The sequence below is a fragment of the Mobula hypostoma genome, chromosome 18 (genome assembly GCF_963921235.1).
Source record: "Mobula hypostoma chromosome 18, sMobHyp1.1, whole genome shotgun sequence".
NCBI lineage: Eukaryota > Metazoa > Chordata > Chondrichthyes > Myliobatiformes > Myliobatidae > Mobula > Mobula hypostoma.
The window spans coordinates 69,801,454-69,820,269 of NC_086114.1; the positions used below are offsets into that span (position 1 = coordinate 69,801,454).

General features: G+C 52.6%; 2 protein-coding genes across 3 annotated transcripts in view; both read right to left on the reverse strand.

The window, feature by feature from the left end:
• The window catches only part of mtmr10 (myotubularin related protein 10), a 116,514-nt gene extending 104,977 nt beyond the window's left edge, over positions 1–11,537 (reverse strand). Inside the window, exons 1-2 of one of the 2 annotated variants that reach the window (XM_063071091.1) lie at positions 11,389–11,537; positions 11,241–11,298 (exon numbers count right to left, since the gene is read on the reverse strand). In XM_063071091.1, the coding sequence (XP_062927161.1) occupies positions 11,241–11,298; positions 11,389–11,436 (106 nt within the window). In that variant the 5' untranslated portion in view covers positions 11,437–11,537. Of the gene's footprint in view, positions 1–11,240 lie in introns of both variants that reach the window. The other variant, XM_063071090.1, reaches the window with a different exon arrangement.
• Positions 11,538–15,042: 3,505 nt separating this feature from the next.
• Positions 15,043–18,816, reverse strand: part of LOC134358136 (transient receptor potential cation channel subfamily M member 1-like) — a 245,739-nt gene continuing 241,965 nt past the window's right edge. The window contains exons 26-28 of the mRNA XM_063070122.1: positions 18,578–18,710; positions 16,426–17,189; positions 15,043–15,062 (exon numbers count right to left, since the gene is read on the reverse strand). Of these exons, the coding sequence (XP_062926192.1) occupies positions 15,043–15,062; positions 16,426–17,189; positions 18,578–18,710 (917 nt within the window). The remainder of the gene's footprint in view (positions 15,063–16,425; positions 17,190–18,577; positions 18,711–18,816) is intronic.

The window sequence follows — 18,816 nt, forward strand, 5'->3', positions numbered from 1 at the left end:
GAGGCTAATACAAGTCAAATTCAACTATACATGAATACACCGAATGAAACAGCATCCCCCTGGGGCCAAGATGCAAACCTACACAGCACATTCAAAATAGCAAGCAAAAACACATAGTCTTGCAAAAAAATAAAATAAATAGCCCAAGTCACTGAGCAAAATGTCCTGCAATTTGATGGTACAGCTCCTGGCAGTGCACAAACATACGCATGCAATCCAGCTTGTCATTCCACCAATTGAACATTGGAAGGCAGCACCAACGGGAGGGGCCAGCCTCCAAATGAGCACAGATGCCACACCACACTGCCTCCAGCATCTCCTCTCCTGGGCTGCAGCAGCAGGCAAACCCATGACTTGAGGCCTAATCCTCGCTACAACCAAGGCCACACAGCATCCCCGTTGTCTGTCACATCATCAAACAAGGGAAATAGGCCAGCAGCATCTTACATAATCAATGTCTATCAGAATCTTGCGATCACAACAGAAACATCCAAGACAATCACCCACAGTTACACTGCATGCCTCCTTCGTGCACCAGCTCCAATGCTTGTGATGTCTTCCTGTAGAAGGCAGCAACATGGTCTGCACCCAGTCCAGCTACTCCAATAATGAGCAGTTCACTAATGGGGTAGACCTGCAGTACCCGATGTTCTTGGAGTCCAGCATTGTTTTGCGATCATAAAAAAGCCATTTAACAAAGAAAAAAGCAATTTTGGTTGGCCCCTGAATGGTTACTGCCTCCAAACATGTTGCTACCTTACAGTAGGGACTTTTAAGAGGCTCAGGCACATGGCTGGATAGAGGGCTATGGGCTGAGTACGGGGAAAGGGTTAGATTAATTGTGAAGAAGGTTTATACAGGTTGGCGTAATATCGTGGACCACTAAGACAACTGCACTACTCCAAAGAGTGCTATGTCTCAGCCATGAGTCAACCTTCAGCTGGGGAAGTGATGACCCCCCCGTCCTGTTGGACTGTTTGTGGTAACCTATTTTTTATTCTTTCTACCTTTCTTTTAATATTTCTATCTGTGCACTTGTAATGCTACTGTGGCACTGTAATTTCCTTTGGAATGAATAAAGTATCTATCTATCTATCTATCTATCTTTTCTGTGTTGTAATACTTTTCCCCACCAATGCTGAGTTTGACCCACTGAGTTCCTCCAGCAGACTGTTAATTGCACCAAACTTTATATAGTTTCAAACACAAGAGATTCTTTAGATGCTGGAAATCTAGAGCCTCATACGCTGCCAGAACTCAGCAGGTCAAGCAGATTCTATGGAGGGGAACAAACAGTCAAAGTTTCAGTCTGAGGCTCCTCATCAGGACTGGAAAGGAAGGTGGAAGATGTCAGAACAAGAAGGTGGAGGGAGGGGAAGGAGTAAAAGCTGGCAGGTGATAAGTGAGACCAGGTGAGGGGGGAAAGTGAGTGGGCAAGGGAGGAGACAAAATGAGAAGCTGGAAGATGATAGGTAGAAGTAAAAGTCAAAAGAAGAAGGAATCTGATAGGAGAGGACAGTGGACCATGGGAGAAAGGGAGGAGGAGTACACCAGAGGGAGGTGGTGGACAGGTGCGAAGAAGAGAAGGGATAAGTGGGAAGCCAAAATGGGAAATGAAAAAAAGAGAAAAGGAGTAGGGTGGAGAAATTGGCAGAAGTTAGTGAAATCGAAGTTCATGCTGTCAAGATTGAGCTTACCCAGATGGAATATGAGGTATTTCTCCTCCAACCTGAAAGTAGCCTCATCTTGTCAGAAGAGGAGGCCATGGACCAGCATGTGGGGATGGGAATGGGATGTAGAATTGAAATGGGTGGCCATCGGGAAATGCTGCCTTTTATGTAACACAGAGCGAGGGTGTTTGATGAAGCGGTTCCCCAATCTACATGGAATCTCACTGATGTAGAGGAGGCTGCACCGCGAACACCCGATGCAATAGATAACCCCAACAGACTTACAGGTGAAATGTGACTTCAGCTGAATGGTGATGAGGGAGGAAGAGGAGGGGCAGGTGCAGCATTTGTCCTGCTTGCAGGGATATGTGCCTGGAGAGACAACAGTGAGGCAGGACAAGTGGACAAGGGAGTCACATAGAGAGTGATCCTTATGAAAAGTGGAGTTGAGAGCAGCGAAGAAATGTGTGGCTTATGGTAGGATCCCATTGAAATTCCAGAGAATTATGTGCATGATGCAGAGGCTTGTGGGGTGGTAAGGACAAGGAAACCCTTAACCTTACTGGCAGCAGGAAGATGGGGTGAGGGCAGATGTCCAGGAAATGGAGGAGACGTGGGTGTGGGCAGCATCGTTGACAGAGGAGGAAAAGAAGAAGAAGAAGGACATCTCAGATGTTCTGGAATGGAAGGCCTCATCTTGTGAACAGATGCAGTGGAGACAGAAGAATTGAGAAAAGGAAAAGCATTTTTTAAGTGTGAGGAACAGGTAAGCTGTCCTTGGACTGCAATCAAAGGCATTGTTTGCTTCTATGCCATCTGAGAGCCTGCCTCACTCCATTGAATGCACAATTAGCATTCCTGACATTTACACATAAGAAGTTTGCTAAAGTGTTCAAGGAAGCGGAGAGGATGTTTAGATGCACAAATTCTTTGAAGTGACAGACCAATTTATAACCATCTAATATGTTAAGTAGAAGCAGTTGGGGGCTCAGTAAACTTCAGCGTAGAGTGTCATGTTATTGCTAATTGAACCTGCCACGGACAGGGATGTACTGTTCTGCAAAGGTTTTCCTTGAAACCAGATTCTGTGCAGCAATATGGCAGAACATTTGGGAGTGCTTTTAATCCTGTGAATTTTAGCATCTCCCTGGGTTTCCTTGCTCATTGAGCAGATGACTGCTGAACCATTACACAGGCAGCTGTCAGTATCTTGTGATCTAGGCCTCTTACTCTGAGCAGGTTTTAACAGAACTGTTAACTTCAGCAAATGTTAGAGGTAGGGCTGTCATTAGTACGCACCTGATGTAGCTTGCAAACCCCATCAAAGCTCTCAAGCTTTGTGGAGTCTTATGGGATGGGTAGCGGGGGGGGGGAGGAGTTGGGTGGTGCGGTGGGGGGAGGGAACATGGGTGGTGCGGGGGTGGGGGGGTCAGACTATGTACTTATAACACTACTGCTGCTCTCAGCTTGCTGTATCACACCATTTGGGGTCAACACAGCCGAGGCAGAACAGGGTAGCTGTGTGGCAGTAACTGGGTGACCTGATTTACCAGACAGTGAGGATTTTTGTGTGGGAGTGACAGGGTGACCTGATTTGCCAGACGGTGGGGAGCGACGGGGGGACCTGATTTGCCAGACGGTGGGGAGCGACGGGGGGACCTGATTTGCTAGACAGTGGGGAGTGATTGGGTGACCTGATTTACCAGACAGTGAGGATTTTTGTGTGGGGGTGACAGGGTGACCTGATTTGCCAGACGGTGGGGAGTGACAGGGTGACCTGATTTGCCAGACGGTGGGGAGCGACGGGGGCACCTGATTTGCTAGACAGTGGGGAGTGATTGGGTGACCTGATTTACCAGACAGTGAGGATTTTTGTGTGGGAGTGACAGGGTGACTTGATTTGCCAGACGGTGGGGAGTGACTGGGTGACCTGATTTACCAGAGGGTGGGGATTTTTGTAAGGGAATGACTGGGTGACCTCATTTAGCAGATGGTGGGGAGTTGTGTGGGAGAGACTGGGTGACCTGATTTACCAGACGGTGGGGAGTGACTGGGTGACCTGATTTGCCAGACGGTGGAGATTTTTGTGTGGGAGTGACTCGGTTGCCTGATTTACCAGACGGTGGGGTGTTGTCTGGGACTGACAGGGTGACCTCATTTGCCGGACAGTGGGGAGTAAATGGGTGACCTGATTTACCAGACGGTGGGGAGTGACTGGGTGACCTGATTTGCAAGATGGTGGGGAAGTTGTGTGGCAGTGACTGGGTGACCTGATTTGCCAGACGATGGGAATGACTGGGTGACCTGATTTACCAGACGGTGGTTATTTTGGTGTGGGAGTGACTGGGTGACCTGATTTACCAGACGGTGGTTATTTTTGTGTGGGAGTGACTGGGTGACCTGATTGGCCAGACAGTGGGAGTTGTGTGGGAGTGACTGGGTGACCTGATTTGCTAGACGGTGGGGAGTGACAGGTGACCTGATTTGCTAGACGGTGGGGAGTGACTGGTGACCTGATTTACTAGATGGTGGGGAGTGACGAGGGGACCTGATTTACCAGAGAGTGGGAAGTGACTGGGTGACCTGAATTACCAGACCGTGGGGAGTGACTGGGTGACATGATTTGCCAGACGGTGGGGAGTTGTGTGGGAGTGACTGGATGACCTGATTTGCCAGATGGTGGGGATTTGTGTGAGGGAATGACTGGGTGAACTGATTTGCCAGACTGTGGGCAGTGACTGGATGACCTGATTTACCAGACGGTGCGGAGTGACTGGGTGACCCGATTTACCAGACAGTAGGGAGTGACTGGGGACCTTATTTACCAGATGGTGGGAGGTGACTGGGTGACCTCATTTAGCAGACGGTGGGGAGTGACTGGGTGACCTGATTTGCCAGACAGTGGGGTGTTGCGTGGGAGTGAATGGATGACCTGATTTGCCAGACTGTGGGGAGTGACTGGATGACCTGATTTACCAGACGGTGGGGAGCGACGGGGGGACCTGATTTACCAGACAGTGGGGAGTGATTGGGTGACCTGATTTACCGGACAGTGGGGATTTTTGTGTGGGAATGACAGGGTGACTTGATTTGCCAGACGGTGGGGAGTGACTGGGTGACCTGATATACCAGAGGGTGGGGATTTTGTGTGGGAGTGACTGGGTGACCTCATTTAGCAGATGGTGGGGAGTTGTGTGGGAGAGACAGGGTAACCTAATTTACCAGACGGTTGGGAGTGACTGGGTGACCTGATTTGCCAGACGGTGGGGAGTTCTGTGGGAGTTACAGGGTGACCTGATTGGCCAGATAGTGGGGAGTGAATGGGTGACCTGATTTGCCAGACGGTGGGGAAATTTGTGTGGTAGTGACTGGGTGACCTGATTTACCAGAGGGTGGAGATTTTTGTGTGGGAGTGACTGGGTGACCTCATTTAGCAGACGGTGGGGAGTGACTGGGTGACCTGATTTACCAGATGGTGGGCAGTTGTGTGGGAGTGACTGGGTGACCTGATTTACCAGACGGTGGGGAGTGACTGGGTGACCTGATTTGCCAGACGGTGGGGGAGTTGTGTGGAAAGTGACTGGGTGACCTGATTTGCCAGATGGTGGGAGTTGTGTGGGAGTGACGGAGTGACCTGATTTGCCAGACGGTGGGGAGTGACTGGATGACCTGATTTGCCAGACGGTGCTGACTGACTGGGTGACCTAATTTACCAGACAGTGGGGATTTTTGTGTGGGAGTGACTGGGTGACCTGATTTGCCAGACGGTGGGGTGTTGTGTGGGAGTGACTGGGTGACCTGACTTGCCAGACAGTGGAGAGTGACTGGGTGACCTGATTTGCCAGACAGAGGGGATTTTTGCGTGGGTGTGACTCGGTGACTTGATTTGCCAGATGGTGGGGAGTGACTAGGTGGCCTGATTTACCAGACAGTGGGGATTTTTGTGTAGAGTGACTGGGTGACCTGATTTGCCAGACGGTGGGGAGTGACTGGGTGACCTGATTTGCCAGACTGTGGGGAGTTGTGTGGCAGTGACTGGGTGACCTGATTTACCAGACAGTGGGGATTTTTGTGTGGGTGTGACTGGGTGACTAGATTTGCCAGATAGTGGGGAGTGACTAGGTGGCCTGATTTACCAGAAGGTGGTGATTTTTGTGTGGGAGTTACTGGGTGACTTGATTTAGCAGACAGTGGGGTGTGACTGGGTGACCTGATTTACCAGACAGTGGGGAGTGACTGGGTGACCTGATTTGCCAGACAGTGGGGAGTTGTGTGGGAGTGACTGGATAACCTGATTTGCCAGATGGTGGGCGTGACTGGGTGACCTGGTTTGCCAGACGATATGGAGTGACTGTGTGGCTTGATTTGCCAGACAGCGGGGAGTGACTGAGTGACCTGATTTGCCAAACGGTGGGGAGTTGTGTGGGAGTGACTGGGTGACCTGATTTGCCAGACGGTGGGGAGTTGCGTGGGAGTGATTGGGTGACCTGATTTCCCAGATGGTGGGGAGTGACTGGGTGACCTGTTTTGCCAGACGGTGGGGAGTGATTGGGTGACCTGATTTACCGGACAGTGGGGATTTTTGTGTGGGAATGACAGGGTGACTTGATTTGCCAGACGGTGGGGAGTGACTGGGTGACCTGATATACCAGAGGGTGGGGATTTTGTGTGGGAGTGACTGGGTGACCTCATTTAGCAGATGGTGGGGAGTTGTGTGGGAGAGACAGGGTAACCTAATTTACCAGACGGTTGGGAGTGACTGGGTGACCTGATTTGCCAGACGGTGGGGAGTTCTGTGGGAGTTACAGGGTGACCTGATTGGCCAGATAGTGGGGAGTGAATGGGTGACCTGATTTGCCAGACGGTGGGGAAATTTGTGTGGTAGTGACTGGGTGACCTGATTTACCAGAGGGTGGAGATTTTTGTGTGGGAGTGACTGGGTGACCTCATTTAGCAGACGGTGGGGAGTGACTGGGTGACCTGATTTACCAGATGGTGGGCAGTTGTGTGGGAGTGACTGGGTGACCTGATTTACCAGACGGTGGGGAGTGACTGGGTGACCTGATTTGCCAGACGGTGGGGGAGTTGTGTGGAAAGTGACTGGGTGACCTGATTTGCCAGATGGTGGGAGTTGTGTGGGAGTGACGGAGTGACCTGATTTGCCAGACGGTGGGGAGTGACTGGATGACCTGATTTGCCAGACGGTGCTGACTGACTGGGTGACCTAATTTACCAGACAGTGGGGATTTTTGTGTGGGAGTGACTGGGTGACCTGATTTGCCAGACGGTGGGGTGTTGTGTGGGAGTGACTGGGTGACCTGACTTGCCAGACAGTGGAGAGTGACTGGGTGACCTGATTTGCCAGACAGAGGGGATTTTTGCGTGGGTGTGACTCGGTGACTTGATTTGCCAGATGGTGGGGAGTGACTAGGTGGCCTGATTTACCAGACAGTGGGGATTTTTGTGTAGAGTGACTGGGTGACCTGATTTGCCAGACGGTGGGGAGTGACTGGGTGACCTGATTTGCCAGACTGTGGGGAGTTGTGTGGCAGTGACTGGGTGACCTGATTTACCAGACAGTGGGGATTTTTGTGTGGGTGTGACTGGGTGACTAGATTTGCCAGATAGTGGGGAGTGACTAGGTGGCCTGATTTACCAGAAGGTGGTGATTTTTGTGTGGGAGTTACTGGGTGACTTGATTTAGCAGACAGTGGGGTGTGACTGGGTGACCTGATTTACCAGACAGTGGGGAGTGACTGGGTGACCTGATTTGCCAGACAGTGGGGAGTTGTGTGGGAGTGACTGGATAACCTGATTTGCCAGATGGTGGGCGTGACTGGGTGACCTGGTTTGCCAGACGATATGGAGTGACTGTGTGGCTTGATTTGCCAGACAGCGGGGAGTGACTGAGTGACCTGATTTGCCAAACGGTGGGGAGTTGTGTGGGAGTGACTGGGTGACCTGATTTGCCAGACGGTGGGGAGTTGCGTGGGAGTGATTGGGTGACCTGATTTCCCAGATGGTGGGGAGTGACTGGGTGACCTGTTTTGCCAGACGGTGGGGAGTGACTGGGTGACCTGATTTGCCAGACGGTCAGGAGAGACTGGCTGACCTGACTTGCCAGACGGTGGGGATTTTTGTGTGGGGGTGACTGGGTGACCTGATTTGCCATACAGTGGGGAGTGACTGGGTGACCTGATTTGTCAGACGGTGGGGAGTTGTGTGGGATTGACTGGGTGACTTGATTTACCAGACGGTGGGTTTCTGTCCCAAACTAATCTTTTCAGAGGGTTCAAGAGACTTGCCGCTCCGCTGATCGTTACTGTGGGGAGGCTTCTAAGTTGGTGAGATCTAGAGAGTTATGCCTTTTGGGGGTCCTGATAGGGTCATCCATACTGGTGAGGTCAAGGGGAAGACAGAGCAATTCAACCAAGACCTCAGCGGTGGAGCTGGTGGAGAGATGATGACACATCACAACAGAAGTAGTTTGCAGCTCTGAAAGGTCCACAGTCGTTTTGTGCTCCATACCACTGGACTCTGATTCCAATTTGTTAAGGACTGATGCACAGGCAGGTTGTCCATGTTAAACAAAGTCACTCACAGGCGTCACCATTAAGTGAATCCATTTTTTCTTGGCCTCATTGCACCAGAGTATGTCGATCCTCAATCAGCCTCTACAGACACCCGAGGACCCAGCAGTAGACAAGCCTTAGGAGAATACTGTACTCAATTAGAGTGCTCACATTACTACTACAAGAGACCTGAGCCATTATCAACCAGTTTTAGAGAAACATTTTCCTGGGAGAGGATGTAACTTTAATTTGGTTTATTGCCCTGTTGTAAATTCACTCACTTCATTGAAGTGGGACTGTTGCTGTTTTTTAATTGCTGACTTTCTGGTACAGCACACCATTTTGAACTGCCTGTTGTGTATTGTTCTTTTAGTTGTCTGCCTTTTGGTTTGAAAGATGTTGCACTACTGCACAGAGTTCCGTGGATCCTTCTTCAGACACAGGGTTATGAATTATGGCTGGTGGAGTTGATCAAAGTCTCATAGTTCACAGTTTTACACAGGTCACAGTCTAGCCTCTGGGATTAAGGCTTGTATATAGGAAACCTTTTGCCTGAGCTTTGTCTGTTTCCTGCTTTGAGTTTGTGTACAATCATATCATCTACAGAAATGAAACCAAATCTATAAACTTCTGCTTCATAAAGAAGAATTCGTAAATTGCTGTTGAGACCTGTGTCTTCACCAAAAACATGGTAGGAAGTTGATATTGCAGACTGGACCGCAGATGCTGAAGTTTGTAACATAAACAACCTGCAAGAGGAACTATGCAGTTCAACAGCATCTTCGTCAGGGGGAAGGAGGGCTTATTTGGGGAGGGGTGGGAAAGGGTTGTTCGAGGATTGGGGGGGGCTCGGTCAGGGGGTGGGGAGGGCTTTTTTGGGGAAGGGTGGGAAAGGGTTGTTCAGAGGGTGGGGAGGGTTTGTTTAGTGGATGGGGAGCTTATTCGAGGGTGGAGGGCTTGTTCAGGGGGATGGGGTCTTGTTCGGGGGTGTGGGGAGGGTTTGTTCAGGGGATGGGGGGGCTTGTTCGGGGGATGGGGAACCAGTTGTTCAGGGGAGGTGGGGGAGTGGTTGTTCAGGGGGTGTGGAGGGTTTGATCAGCAGGTTCTGAGGGCTTGTCAGTGGTATGCGGAGGGTTTGTTCACGGGGATGTGGGGAGGGGTTGCTCTGGGGGTGGGGAGAGGTTGTTCAGGGAGATGGGGAGGAGTTGTTCAGGGGTGTGTGGGGACTGGTTTTTCGGGGTGTGGGGAGGAGTTGTTCAAGTGGGTGTGGGGAGAGGTTGTTCAGTGGGGGTGGGTGAGGTTGTTCAGGGGGTGAGAAGGGTTTGATCAAAGGCAGGGAAGGGTTTATTCAGCAGGTTCCGAGGGCTTGTCAGTGGGATGGGGAGGGGTTGTTCAGGAGGATGGGGAAGGGTTGTGGGTAGATGTTGTTCATAGAACATAGAATAATACAGCACAGTACAGGCCCTTCAGCCCACAATGTTGTGCCAACCCTCAAACCCTGCCTCCTATATAAGCCCCCACCTTAGATTCCTCCATATACCTGTCTAGTAGTCTCTTAAATTTCACTAGTGTATCTGCCTCCACCACTGACTCAGGCAGTGCATTCCACGCACCAACCACTCTCTGAGTAAAAAACCTTCCTCTAGTATTCAGGGGGTGTGGGGAGACATTGTTTGGGGCTGTGTGGGTGAGACTTTTTTTGGGGCTGCATGGGGGAGTGGTTGTGCAGCGGTGTGTGTGGGGAGAGGTTATTCAGGGGGACTGGGGTGGGCTTGTTCAGGGGTTGGGGAGGGGCTGTTCGGGGGTGTTCAGGGGCTGTTCAGGGGGTGGGGGACGGGTGGGAAAGGGTTGTTAAGGAGGGTGGAGAGCTTGTTCAGGGGGGTGGGGGGTGGCTTGCTTGGGAGTATGGTAAAGCGTTGTTCGAGGGGGTGGGAGGCTTATTCAGGGTGTGGGGAAGGTTCGTTTGGGGAGGGGTGGGAAAGGGTTGCTTGAGGGTTGGGAGCTTGGTCAGGGGGTAGAGAAGGCTTGTTCTAGGGTGGGGGGCTTGTTCAGGGGGTAGGGGGCTTGTTCAGGGGTGGGGGGCTTGTTCAGGGGTTGGGGGGCCTGTTTGGGGGATGGGAAAGGGGTTGTTCAGGGAAGTTGGGGGAGCGGTTGCTCAGGGGGTGACGAGGGTTTGATCAGCAGGTTTTGAGGGCTTGTCAGCGGTATGCAGAGGGTTTGTTCATGGGGACGTGGGGAGGGGTTGTTCAGTGGGATGGGGAGTTGTTGTTCAGGGGTGTGTGGAGAGGGAATTTTTGGGGTATGGGGAGGGTTGTTCAGGAAGGGATGGGGCAAAGTTGTTCAGGGGTGGGGCAACATTATTCACTGGGTGTGGGGCGAGGTTGTTCAGAGTGTGGGGAGAGGTTCAGGGGGTGGGATGGGTTTGTTCAGCAGGTTCTGATGGCTTATCAGTGGTATGGAGAGGGGTTGTTCAGGAGCATGAGGAAGGGTGATGTCATTCAAGGGATGTGGGGATCTTTTGGGGATGTGTGGGGGAGGGGTTGTTCAGGGGGACTGGGGAGGGCTAGTTCAGTGGTTTGGGGAGGGGCTGTTCAGCGGCAGTGGTGAGGGGGAGAGTGGAGGGGTCAGGGGAGAGGGGACGGGGAGAGTGGTGGGGGAGGGGGACGAGTGGAGTAGGGCGGGGAGAGGGGGAGCACAAGGAGCGGACGAACGAGTGAGGGGGCGAGGGGTGGAGCTGAAGGGGCAGGCGGGGACGAGAGGGGCGAGGACAAGGGGGGTGTCAGGAGAAGAGGGAGGGATAGGGTAGAGAGATGCGGATGAGGTATGCGCGGAAGTGCCTCCGACAGGTGAGCCCTCCACCTCACTGACCCTCCCCTCCCCCTCACTCATCTCCACTTCACCACTATTTCAGGCCTGGCATCCAGTCTGAGCCGCGGGCTGGAATTGGTGCCTCTCCTGGGGACCCGCGCCAAGGCCCCGACACAGAGTAGAGACTTACCCGGCAGTAGCGCGGCCTCGTTCGCCCGGTTCTCCTGGGCCCGGCCTGGGCAGGAGTTCTGCGGGAAGAAACAGCAGTTAGAGGCGGAACAGGCCGCAGCGTTGGAGCACAGGCCCTGCTTTCCAGCAGACTCCGGCACAGTCCTCACCTCCTCCGCGGGCAGGTAGCTCCTGAAGCTCGGCTTCGAGCTCTTCATCGCGGTCGCTCGGAACCTCCCGAGCGGCTCTGGGAGGGACCAATGCCGGGGCGGGGACCGAGGGAGGTGCTGGGGAGATGGTGGAAGAGGGAGGGGAGAGGGAGGAGGGGGAGGGGAGGAGGGGGAGGAGGGGAGAGGGAGGAGGGGAGAGGGAGGAGGGGGAGGAGGGGAGGGGGAGGAGGGGGAGGAGGGGAGGGGGAGGAGGGGGAGGAGGGGAGGGGGAGGAGGGGGAGGAGGGGAGGGGGAGGAGGGGGAGGAGGGGAGGGGGAGGAGGGGAGGGGGAGGAGGGGGAGGAGGGGAGGGGGAGGAGGGGAGGGGGAGGAGGGGAGGAGGGGAGGGGGAGGAGGGGAGGGGGAGGAGGGGAGGGAGAGGGAGGAGGGGGGAGAGGGAGGAGCGGGAGGAGGGGAGAGGGAGGAGAGGAGGGGAGAGGGAGGAGCGGGAGGAGGGGAGAGGGAGGAGAGGAGGGGAGAGGGAGGAGGGGAGAGGGAGGAGGGGAGAGGGGGGAGGGGGAGGAGGGGAGAGGGGGGAGGGGGAGGAGGGGAGAGGGGGGAGGGGGGGAGGAGGGGAGAGGGGGGAGGGGGGGAGGAGGGGAGAGGGGGGAGGGGGGGAGGGGGAGGAGGGGAGAGGGGGGAGGGGGGGAGGGGGAGGAGGGGAGAGGGGGGAGGGGGGGAGGGGGAGGAGGGGAGAGGGGGGAGGGGGAGGAGGGGAGAGGGGGGAGGAGGGGAGAGGGAGGAGGGGGGAGGGGGAGGAGGGGAGAGGGAGGAGGGGAGAGGGAGGGAGGGGTGGAGGGGAGAGGGAGGGAGGGGTGGAGGGGAGAGGGAGGGAGGGGTGGAGGGGAGAGGGAGGGGAGGAGGGGAGAGGGAGGGAGGGGTGGAGGGGAGAGGGAGGGAGGGGTGGAGGGGAGAGGGAGGGGAGGAGGGGTGGAGGGGAGAGGGCGCGGAGGAGGGGAGGAGGGGAGGAGGGGAGAGGGAGGGAGGGGTGGAGGGGGGAGGGAGGGGAGGAGGGGAGGAGGGGAGAGGGAGGGAGGGGTGGAGGGGAGAGGGAGGGGGAGGGGAGGAGGGGAGAGGGAGGGAGGGGTGGAGGGGAGAGGGAGGGGGAGGGGAGAGGGAGGGGGAGGGGTAAGGGGAGGGGGAGGGGGGAGGGGAGGGGAGGGGGGAGGGGAGGGGGGAGGGGAGGGGGAGGGGGGGAGGGGAGGGGGGAGGGGGAGGGGGAGGGGGAGGGGAGGGGGAGGGGGGAGGGAGAGAGGGGGGGAGGGGGGGAGGGAGAGAGGGGGGGAGGGGGGGAGGGGAGGGGGAGGGGGGGAGGGGAGGGAGAGAGGGGGGAGGGGGGAGGGAGAGAGGGGGGGAGGGGAGAGGGAGGGGGGAGGGGAGGGGGAGGAGGGAGGGGGGAGGGGGAGGGGGAGGGAGGGGGAGGGAGGAGGGGAGAGGGAGGGGGGGAGGGGAGAGGGGAGGGGGGAGAGGGGGGAGGGGGAAGGGGGGAGAGGGGAGAGGGGAGAGGAGGGAGGAGGGGGAGGGGGAGAGGGGAGGGAGGGGAGAGGAGGGGGGAGAGGGGAGGGGGGAGAGGGAGAGGGGTAGGGAGGGGTGGGGTGGGAGTAAGGGGAGAGGGAGAGGGGTGTGAGGGGAGGGGAGAGGGGTAGGGAGGGGGTTAGGGAGAGGGAGAGAGGTAGGGGAGGAGAGAGGTAGGGGAGGGGAGAGGGGAGGAGTTGGGGGAGAGGAGAGGGTGAAGGGGGGAGAGAGGAGAGGGGGTAGGGAGGGGGTTAGGGAGAGAGGAAGGGGAGGAGAGAGGTAGGAGAGGGGAGGAGTTGGGGGAGAGGAGAGGGTGAAGGAGGGGGGAGAGAGGAGAGGGTGAAGGAGGGGAGGGAAGAGAGGAGGGGGAGACGGAGAGGAGGGTGTGGGGGGGAGATGAGGGGTGAAGGGGAGGAGAGACAGCAAGAAGGGGCAGGGGTGGGGAGGAGAGGGCGAAAAGGGGGAAGGGAGTGGGGAGGAGGGGGAGAGTTGGGAGAGGAGAGTGAAGGGAGGGTTGGGGTAGGGAGGGGGAGAGAGTAGAGGGGCAAGAGTGGGGGAGGTGTGAGGAGGGGAGTGGGGGGAGGTGTGAGGAGGGCAGTGGGGAGGAGGCAGGGAGAAGGTAGACGGGGTGGGGAAATTCCTCCAGTATTTTGCGCCTGTTGCTCTGAAAGGGAACAGCAGTGTGCGATCTCAGTGTTGGATGGTTGCCACTTGTTTTTGAGCAGAATGGGAGTTAGTGTGACAGTGGCTGGATAGGATTGCTTTGCTGAAGTGCACTGCTGGTGGTGCAGTTTGGTTGGGTAAAGAGCCTAGTAGGGAGTTCATCCAATATACTGAAAAAGAGAAACAGTCGTAGGCTGAGTGTGGGTGATAGAAATAAACTCCCGAATAAGCAAAGGGGAGATGCACGGTCCTCAGATATAGAGTCACAAGTCGCAAGATGTGCAGGGGCTTAGAGGTGCTGTTTGGGGGCAGAATTGTGGTGTGAGAGCAAAGCAATGCATAGTCAATTACAGAGCTAACAAGGCATGAGTGATAGTTTCAGCAGCTGATACATTGTGTAGATTGGGAGAACTTTGCAGAAGTGGCAACAAAGGGATAACATGATCAAAAGTGTATCTGGTGAATGTTCCTCAGCGGCAGTAGTCTCATCCCTGTAACAGAATGAGTTCTGTTCAGCTCTCTCTCCATGCCTGAAACTGATGCTACTTCTCTGAAGTGAGGACCTTCTTACTTGGGTGAAGATAAAGATCCACAATATGAGGACAGACTCTTCAGCCACCGAGTCTGTTTTAACTGTTAACCAACATTAGTCCCATTTGTTAAATTCTCATTACTATCTCATTCTTACTAGGGGCAACTTCATGGCTAATGGACTTTGTGTGTGAGAGGAACGCAATGCATCATGAGGACACACACATGACTACTGGGAGAAGGTGCAAACTTCACACAGACAGCACTCAGGTCAGGAATTGAACCCAGATCTCTGTCACTGGGACAGCTGCTGTATTAGCTGTGCCACTGTGTCTCCTCAGTCACTGAAAAGAAGTAGTTATCCCTGGTCAATACTTTAACCAATGTCACCAGCATAGATTATCTCTGGGAATAACTGTGTAAATCATCTGTTAGATTTCTTTCATGAGAACAGTAAGTACACTTCAAACACTTGTTATTGGCTGTGGGTCACTTTAAAACATCTGGAGGAAGTCGAGCGTGCTCCAAATATGCAAGTCTGCTTTCTAATATGACAGTTAGCAGAGCAGCACTGGGAACAGTTTACTGCAAAAATGGTCAGCATATCAAACAAGAATAACAACAACTGTCCTGATTAATGCCAATTCTACATTGGGAGGGGTTTCAATAAAAGATAAAGAATAAGAGTCAAATTCAGACAATTTTATTAATACTCAATTTCACACACTTGCTAAAACAAGATCATATGTGTTGTAAGCCTGGCTCACCAATTTGACAAAGTAATTTGAGCAATTCAGCATATTGTAGGAAATGGCTCGGGCATTCTCAGTCCATGCATCTGACAACAAATTCATTGTGTGAAGGAGTTAAGGATTTCAGGATGCTGGGTTATTAGAGATGATCATCGTTACAGCACCTTGTTATCTGCTGCATTGGAACAAAGTTCAGTAAGTTATGCAGAGATAGAATGAGTGAATATGATTATCAATACTGTCAATTTAAATTTCATCCTGAAGGAAGTAAACGAGGTAGAATAATTCCCTTTGCTGGCAAAAGAAATAAACTAATATTTTCTGCATTTCTTTCAATTATATTCCATTTCAGAAGACTGAACAGAAATAAGCTGAGTATTCAGTAGTTGGGCCATACGAGAAGAAAATCCTTGGTTCAGTTCCGTTCAGCGCTGTTCCCATAAACCTGACTGAGCAGACATATGAATTTGCAGAGAACAACATAGCCTTGTCATTTGCTTAGAACACAAGTTACAGTATCTGGGTAAATTATCATGTGTGACTGAAGCATTGAGTGCAGAAAAGACTCTGCCACACCATGCAGGACACAGCAGCTCATTCTCCACCATCATGGCTGCAGAAAAGATCCTCATCTGGGCCTCCTAACACTCAATCTTTTCACACAAGAGAACATTCCTTCCACATCACACGAGAACATTCCTTCCACACTCACTGTGCACATCACACGAGAACATTCCTTCCACACTCACTGTACACATCACACGAGAACATTCCTTCCACACTCACTGTGCACATCACACGAGAACATTCCTTCCACACTCACTGTGCACATCACACGAGAACATTCCTTCCACACTCACTGTTCCAGGGTCACAGCTGGGAAATTTTCAGGTCTGTAGGAATCCTTCATGTGTCAGCTCATGAGGAGAAGGAGAATAGACACTGATTAAAAAGAAAAGGTGGTACAGGTGCTTTAAACCGACAGAAGTTAGTGAACTACACCTTAGTGGCATTGGGGTTTGAGGCTTGAAGATACGGTTAACAAGGGGTCTCAGTACTTTTCTCCTCCAAAGCTGTTGTTTGAGTGATCGAATCTCCCCAGGCTTGCCGCAGATCCTTTGTACTGAAGGCTTGTTTGGGTTTGTCAAAGCTTTCTCCCACCGTGAGCCTGGTCTTCCTGTGGTGTCCATGAAGACTTTTTGACCTTGGGGTATTGAATTTATCTAGTGCCACTGTTAGAAAGTTTTCAGACTTCAGGCCTGTTCTCGGTGTCTCTGCTCTGAGTTTGGAGGTTTTGTTCACATAGCCTCCATTATCAACATTCTCTTCAACCCCTGACCATCTCTTCCTTTGTGCACGCATTGGTACTGGAGAGGACAGTAACGGATGGTGAGACGCTTCTGCCATTACTAATTCTTCGGTCATATTCTTACAAGATCTGCGTTCATACAGAGCCCATTGGGGGTTGCTTGCAGGGGGGACATGATCCACAATAAAGTCATAGTCAGGGCTCCAGCGTTCCTCTTGCCCTACCGTACCTTCTGGGCCAAATATAACACTTCTGCACTTCACCATTGCTGAATGGCACGAGTCATAAGTCTGTGGGAGAAAGCAGCTCACTGCCTTGGATCTCTCCAAAGGAAAGGAGAAACACGTTTCCAACTTTGTTCGTGCCACTGACACAGATTCGGTTACAGCTCTTCCAAGCCCAGCATGTGGAGAAGGCAGGAACTTTTGATAGCCAGTTCTCTCTTTAGCCTTCAGTGGACTGCCCCGGCCATCAGTTGAAGCTACAAAGATATCTGCACAGGAACTGAAATTCCTGGGGTCACGACTGATTCCCAGCCTTTGGCCGATTTCCTCTGTCCTGTGGGAGCTGCATGATTGGTGAAGACTAAATTGGTGTTTTGGTGTCATGTTCTTTCTCTGCTCCAGAAGTTCCTGCTCATGTCTCGGAACAGTGGAGGAATATGCCCGTCTGTGAGATCCCATGGAAGGAGACATCAGGCCTACAGTATCCTCATTGTTGAAGTCATCCCCATCCATGTGGAAGCGGTACATGCTCGCTGTCTCGGTGCTGTTTTGTCTAATGAGATAAGAAGCCTCGCATTCTGAGGGGCACCCCGAGCGGGTATGGGTCAACTCTGCCTTATCAATCCCTGCCAGCTTCTCCACTGCACTGACCATGCGCCCAGTGTATTCCTCCAGCTGAGCCAGTCGAATATCCACTGTTTGGAGTGAAGCTTTCATGAAGTGCTCCCTCTCATTCACCTCTTCCAAACGCATTGCCATGTTCTCCACCCTGAAAGGTCAAGGGAAGTGTCATCAGAAAATGAGATTATATTCTGGTGAAGACCCAAAAGAAATCACATTGTCATATTAATTTCTTATTGGGAAGATGTCACCCACAATAACTATTCATGGAGTGCTCCTGTAGATCTATTGTTCCAGCCTGCTCTCATCCTACAGAGCTCATTTCCTGTGCAGTCTGTGAACAATAGTCAACCTAACGGGACAGCAGAACACAGAAACCCATAGGACCTGGGCACAGAAACCTGTGACACCCGGGCACGGAAACCCCTGCCCCCGGGCATGGGAACCTGTGGGTTCTGAATACAGAAACCCGTGACTCATTTATAAAATGTCACTGATGCTCGGTAATAGATGCTGGTTGCCAAAGAATGGTGCTGTGATTGAGGGAACTACAGGGCAAGGGAGCCCAGAATTTGGTGGCTTGGGAGTGAGAAATGCACTCAGAGGAAACTGATATTGATGGGGAGATGTGAGGGGGGAAGAACTGACACTTAGAGTCAGCAGCACCTTGGTAAATCAGGTGGTGGGGCGGTGACCAGGCGAGGTCCGAGTGGTGGGGCAGTAACCAGGCAGTGGGATGGTGACCGGACTGTGGGGCGGTGACCAGGCTGTGACAGTGCGGCAGTGATTAGGCTCAGATGAAGTTAAGACCATCAGACACTGGAGCAGAATTAGGGCATTCAACCCACTGAGTCTTCTCTACCCTTAAGTAATATTTGTCATAGAGACAAGGGATTCTGAATGCTGGAAAACTTGTGCTATCACACAAAATGCTGGAAGAGCTCACCAGGTCAGGCACTTGATAAAATTCCTTCATCTTGACTTGAAATGTTTATTTGCCTCCATAGGTGGTGGCTGAGCTGCTGAGATCCTCCAGCATTTTGTGTGTAATATTGATACTGTGCAGTTAAGGCCATGTTGTGCCAGAACTGCCCAAACAATGGGTGCCCATGGGACAACAATTCAAGTTTCCCTGCATATTTCATCTCTAATTTCATCATTCCCTCCAAGCTGATTGCAGACTCTACCTTCTGTTTTCTCATCCACTTGCAATTTTTCCTCAAATTTTTTTCCGATTTCATTCTTAAACATGAACTGTTTCTCTCTCCTGAGAGCCCTGACACTTAAAAAAAAATATTGAATGAAGGTCAGTGGGAATATGAACTGTCTTGACACTAGAGGTCAACTGAAAAAGTGAAAAATGGAGAATGATAGCTTGATATTATATCAGCAGGCAGATGGAGTTAAGGATCTGCCTGTTGAGTGGGGTTTGATGCCTGTTTCCAGCAGACACAAAATCTTAAGCGACCTTGATTGTGCAATTGGAGCTAAACATCGCTTCCATGGGGACAGTGCAAACCATAGACGTCAGCTCACCTCTCAGCTGTGATTCGAATCCGCTCATCATTTGATGACTGCTCTAGGCTTTCCTTCTGGCTGAAGTACTGTTCCACACACTGCTCCTCAAACTCATGCAGTTTCTTCAGTTCGTCTTCACTGAGGATTAGTTCTGTCACAAGGAAAGTGGATGAATATCGTTCAAATATTCGTGGCAATTTAAAGTGCATATTAAAATTCAATCATCGAAACAACTGTAATGTATCCAAAAGCTTTAT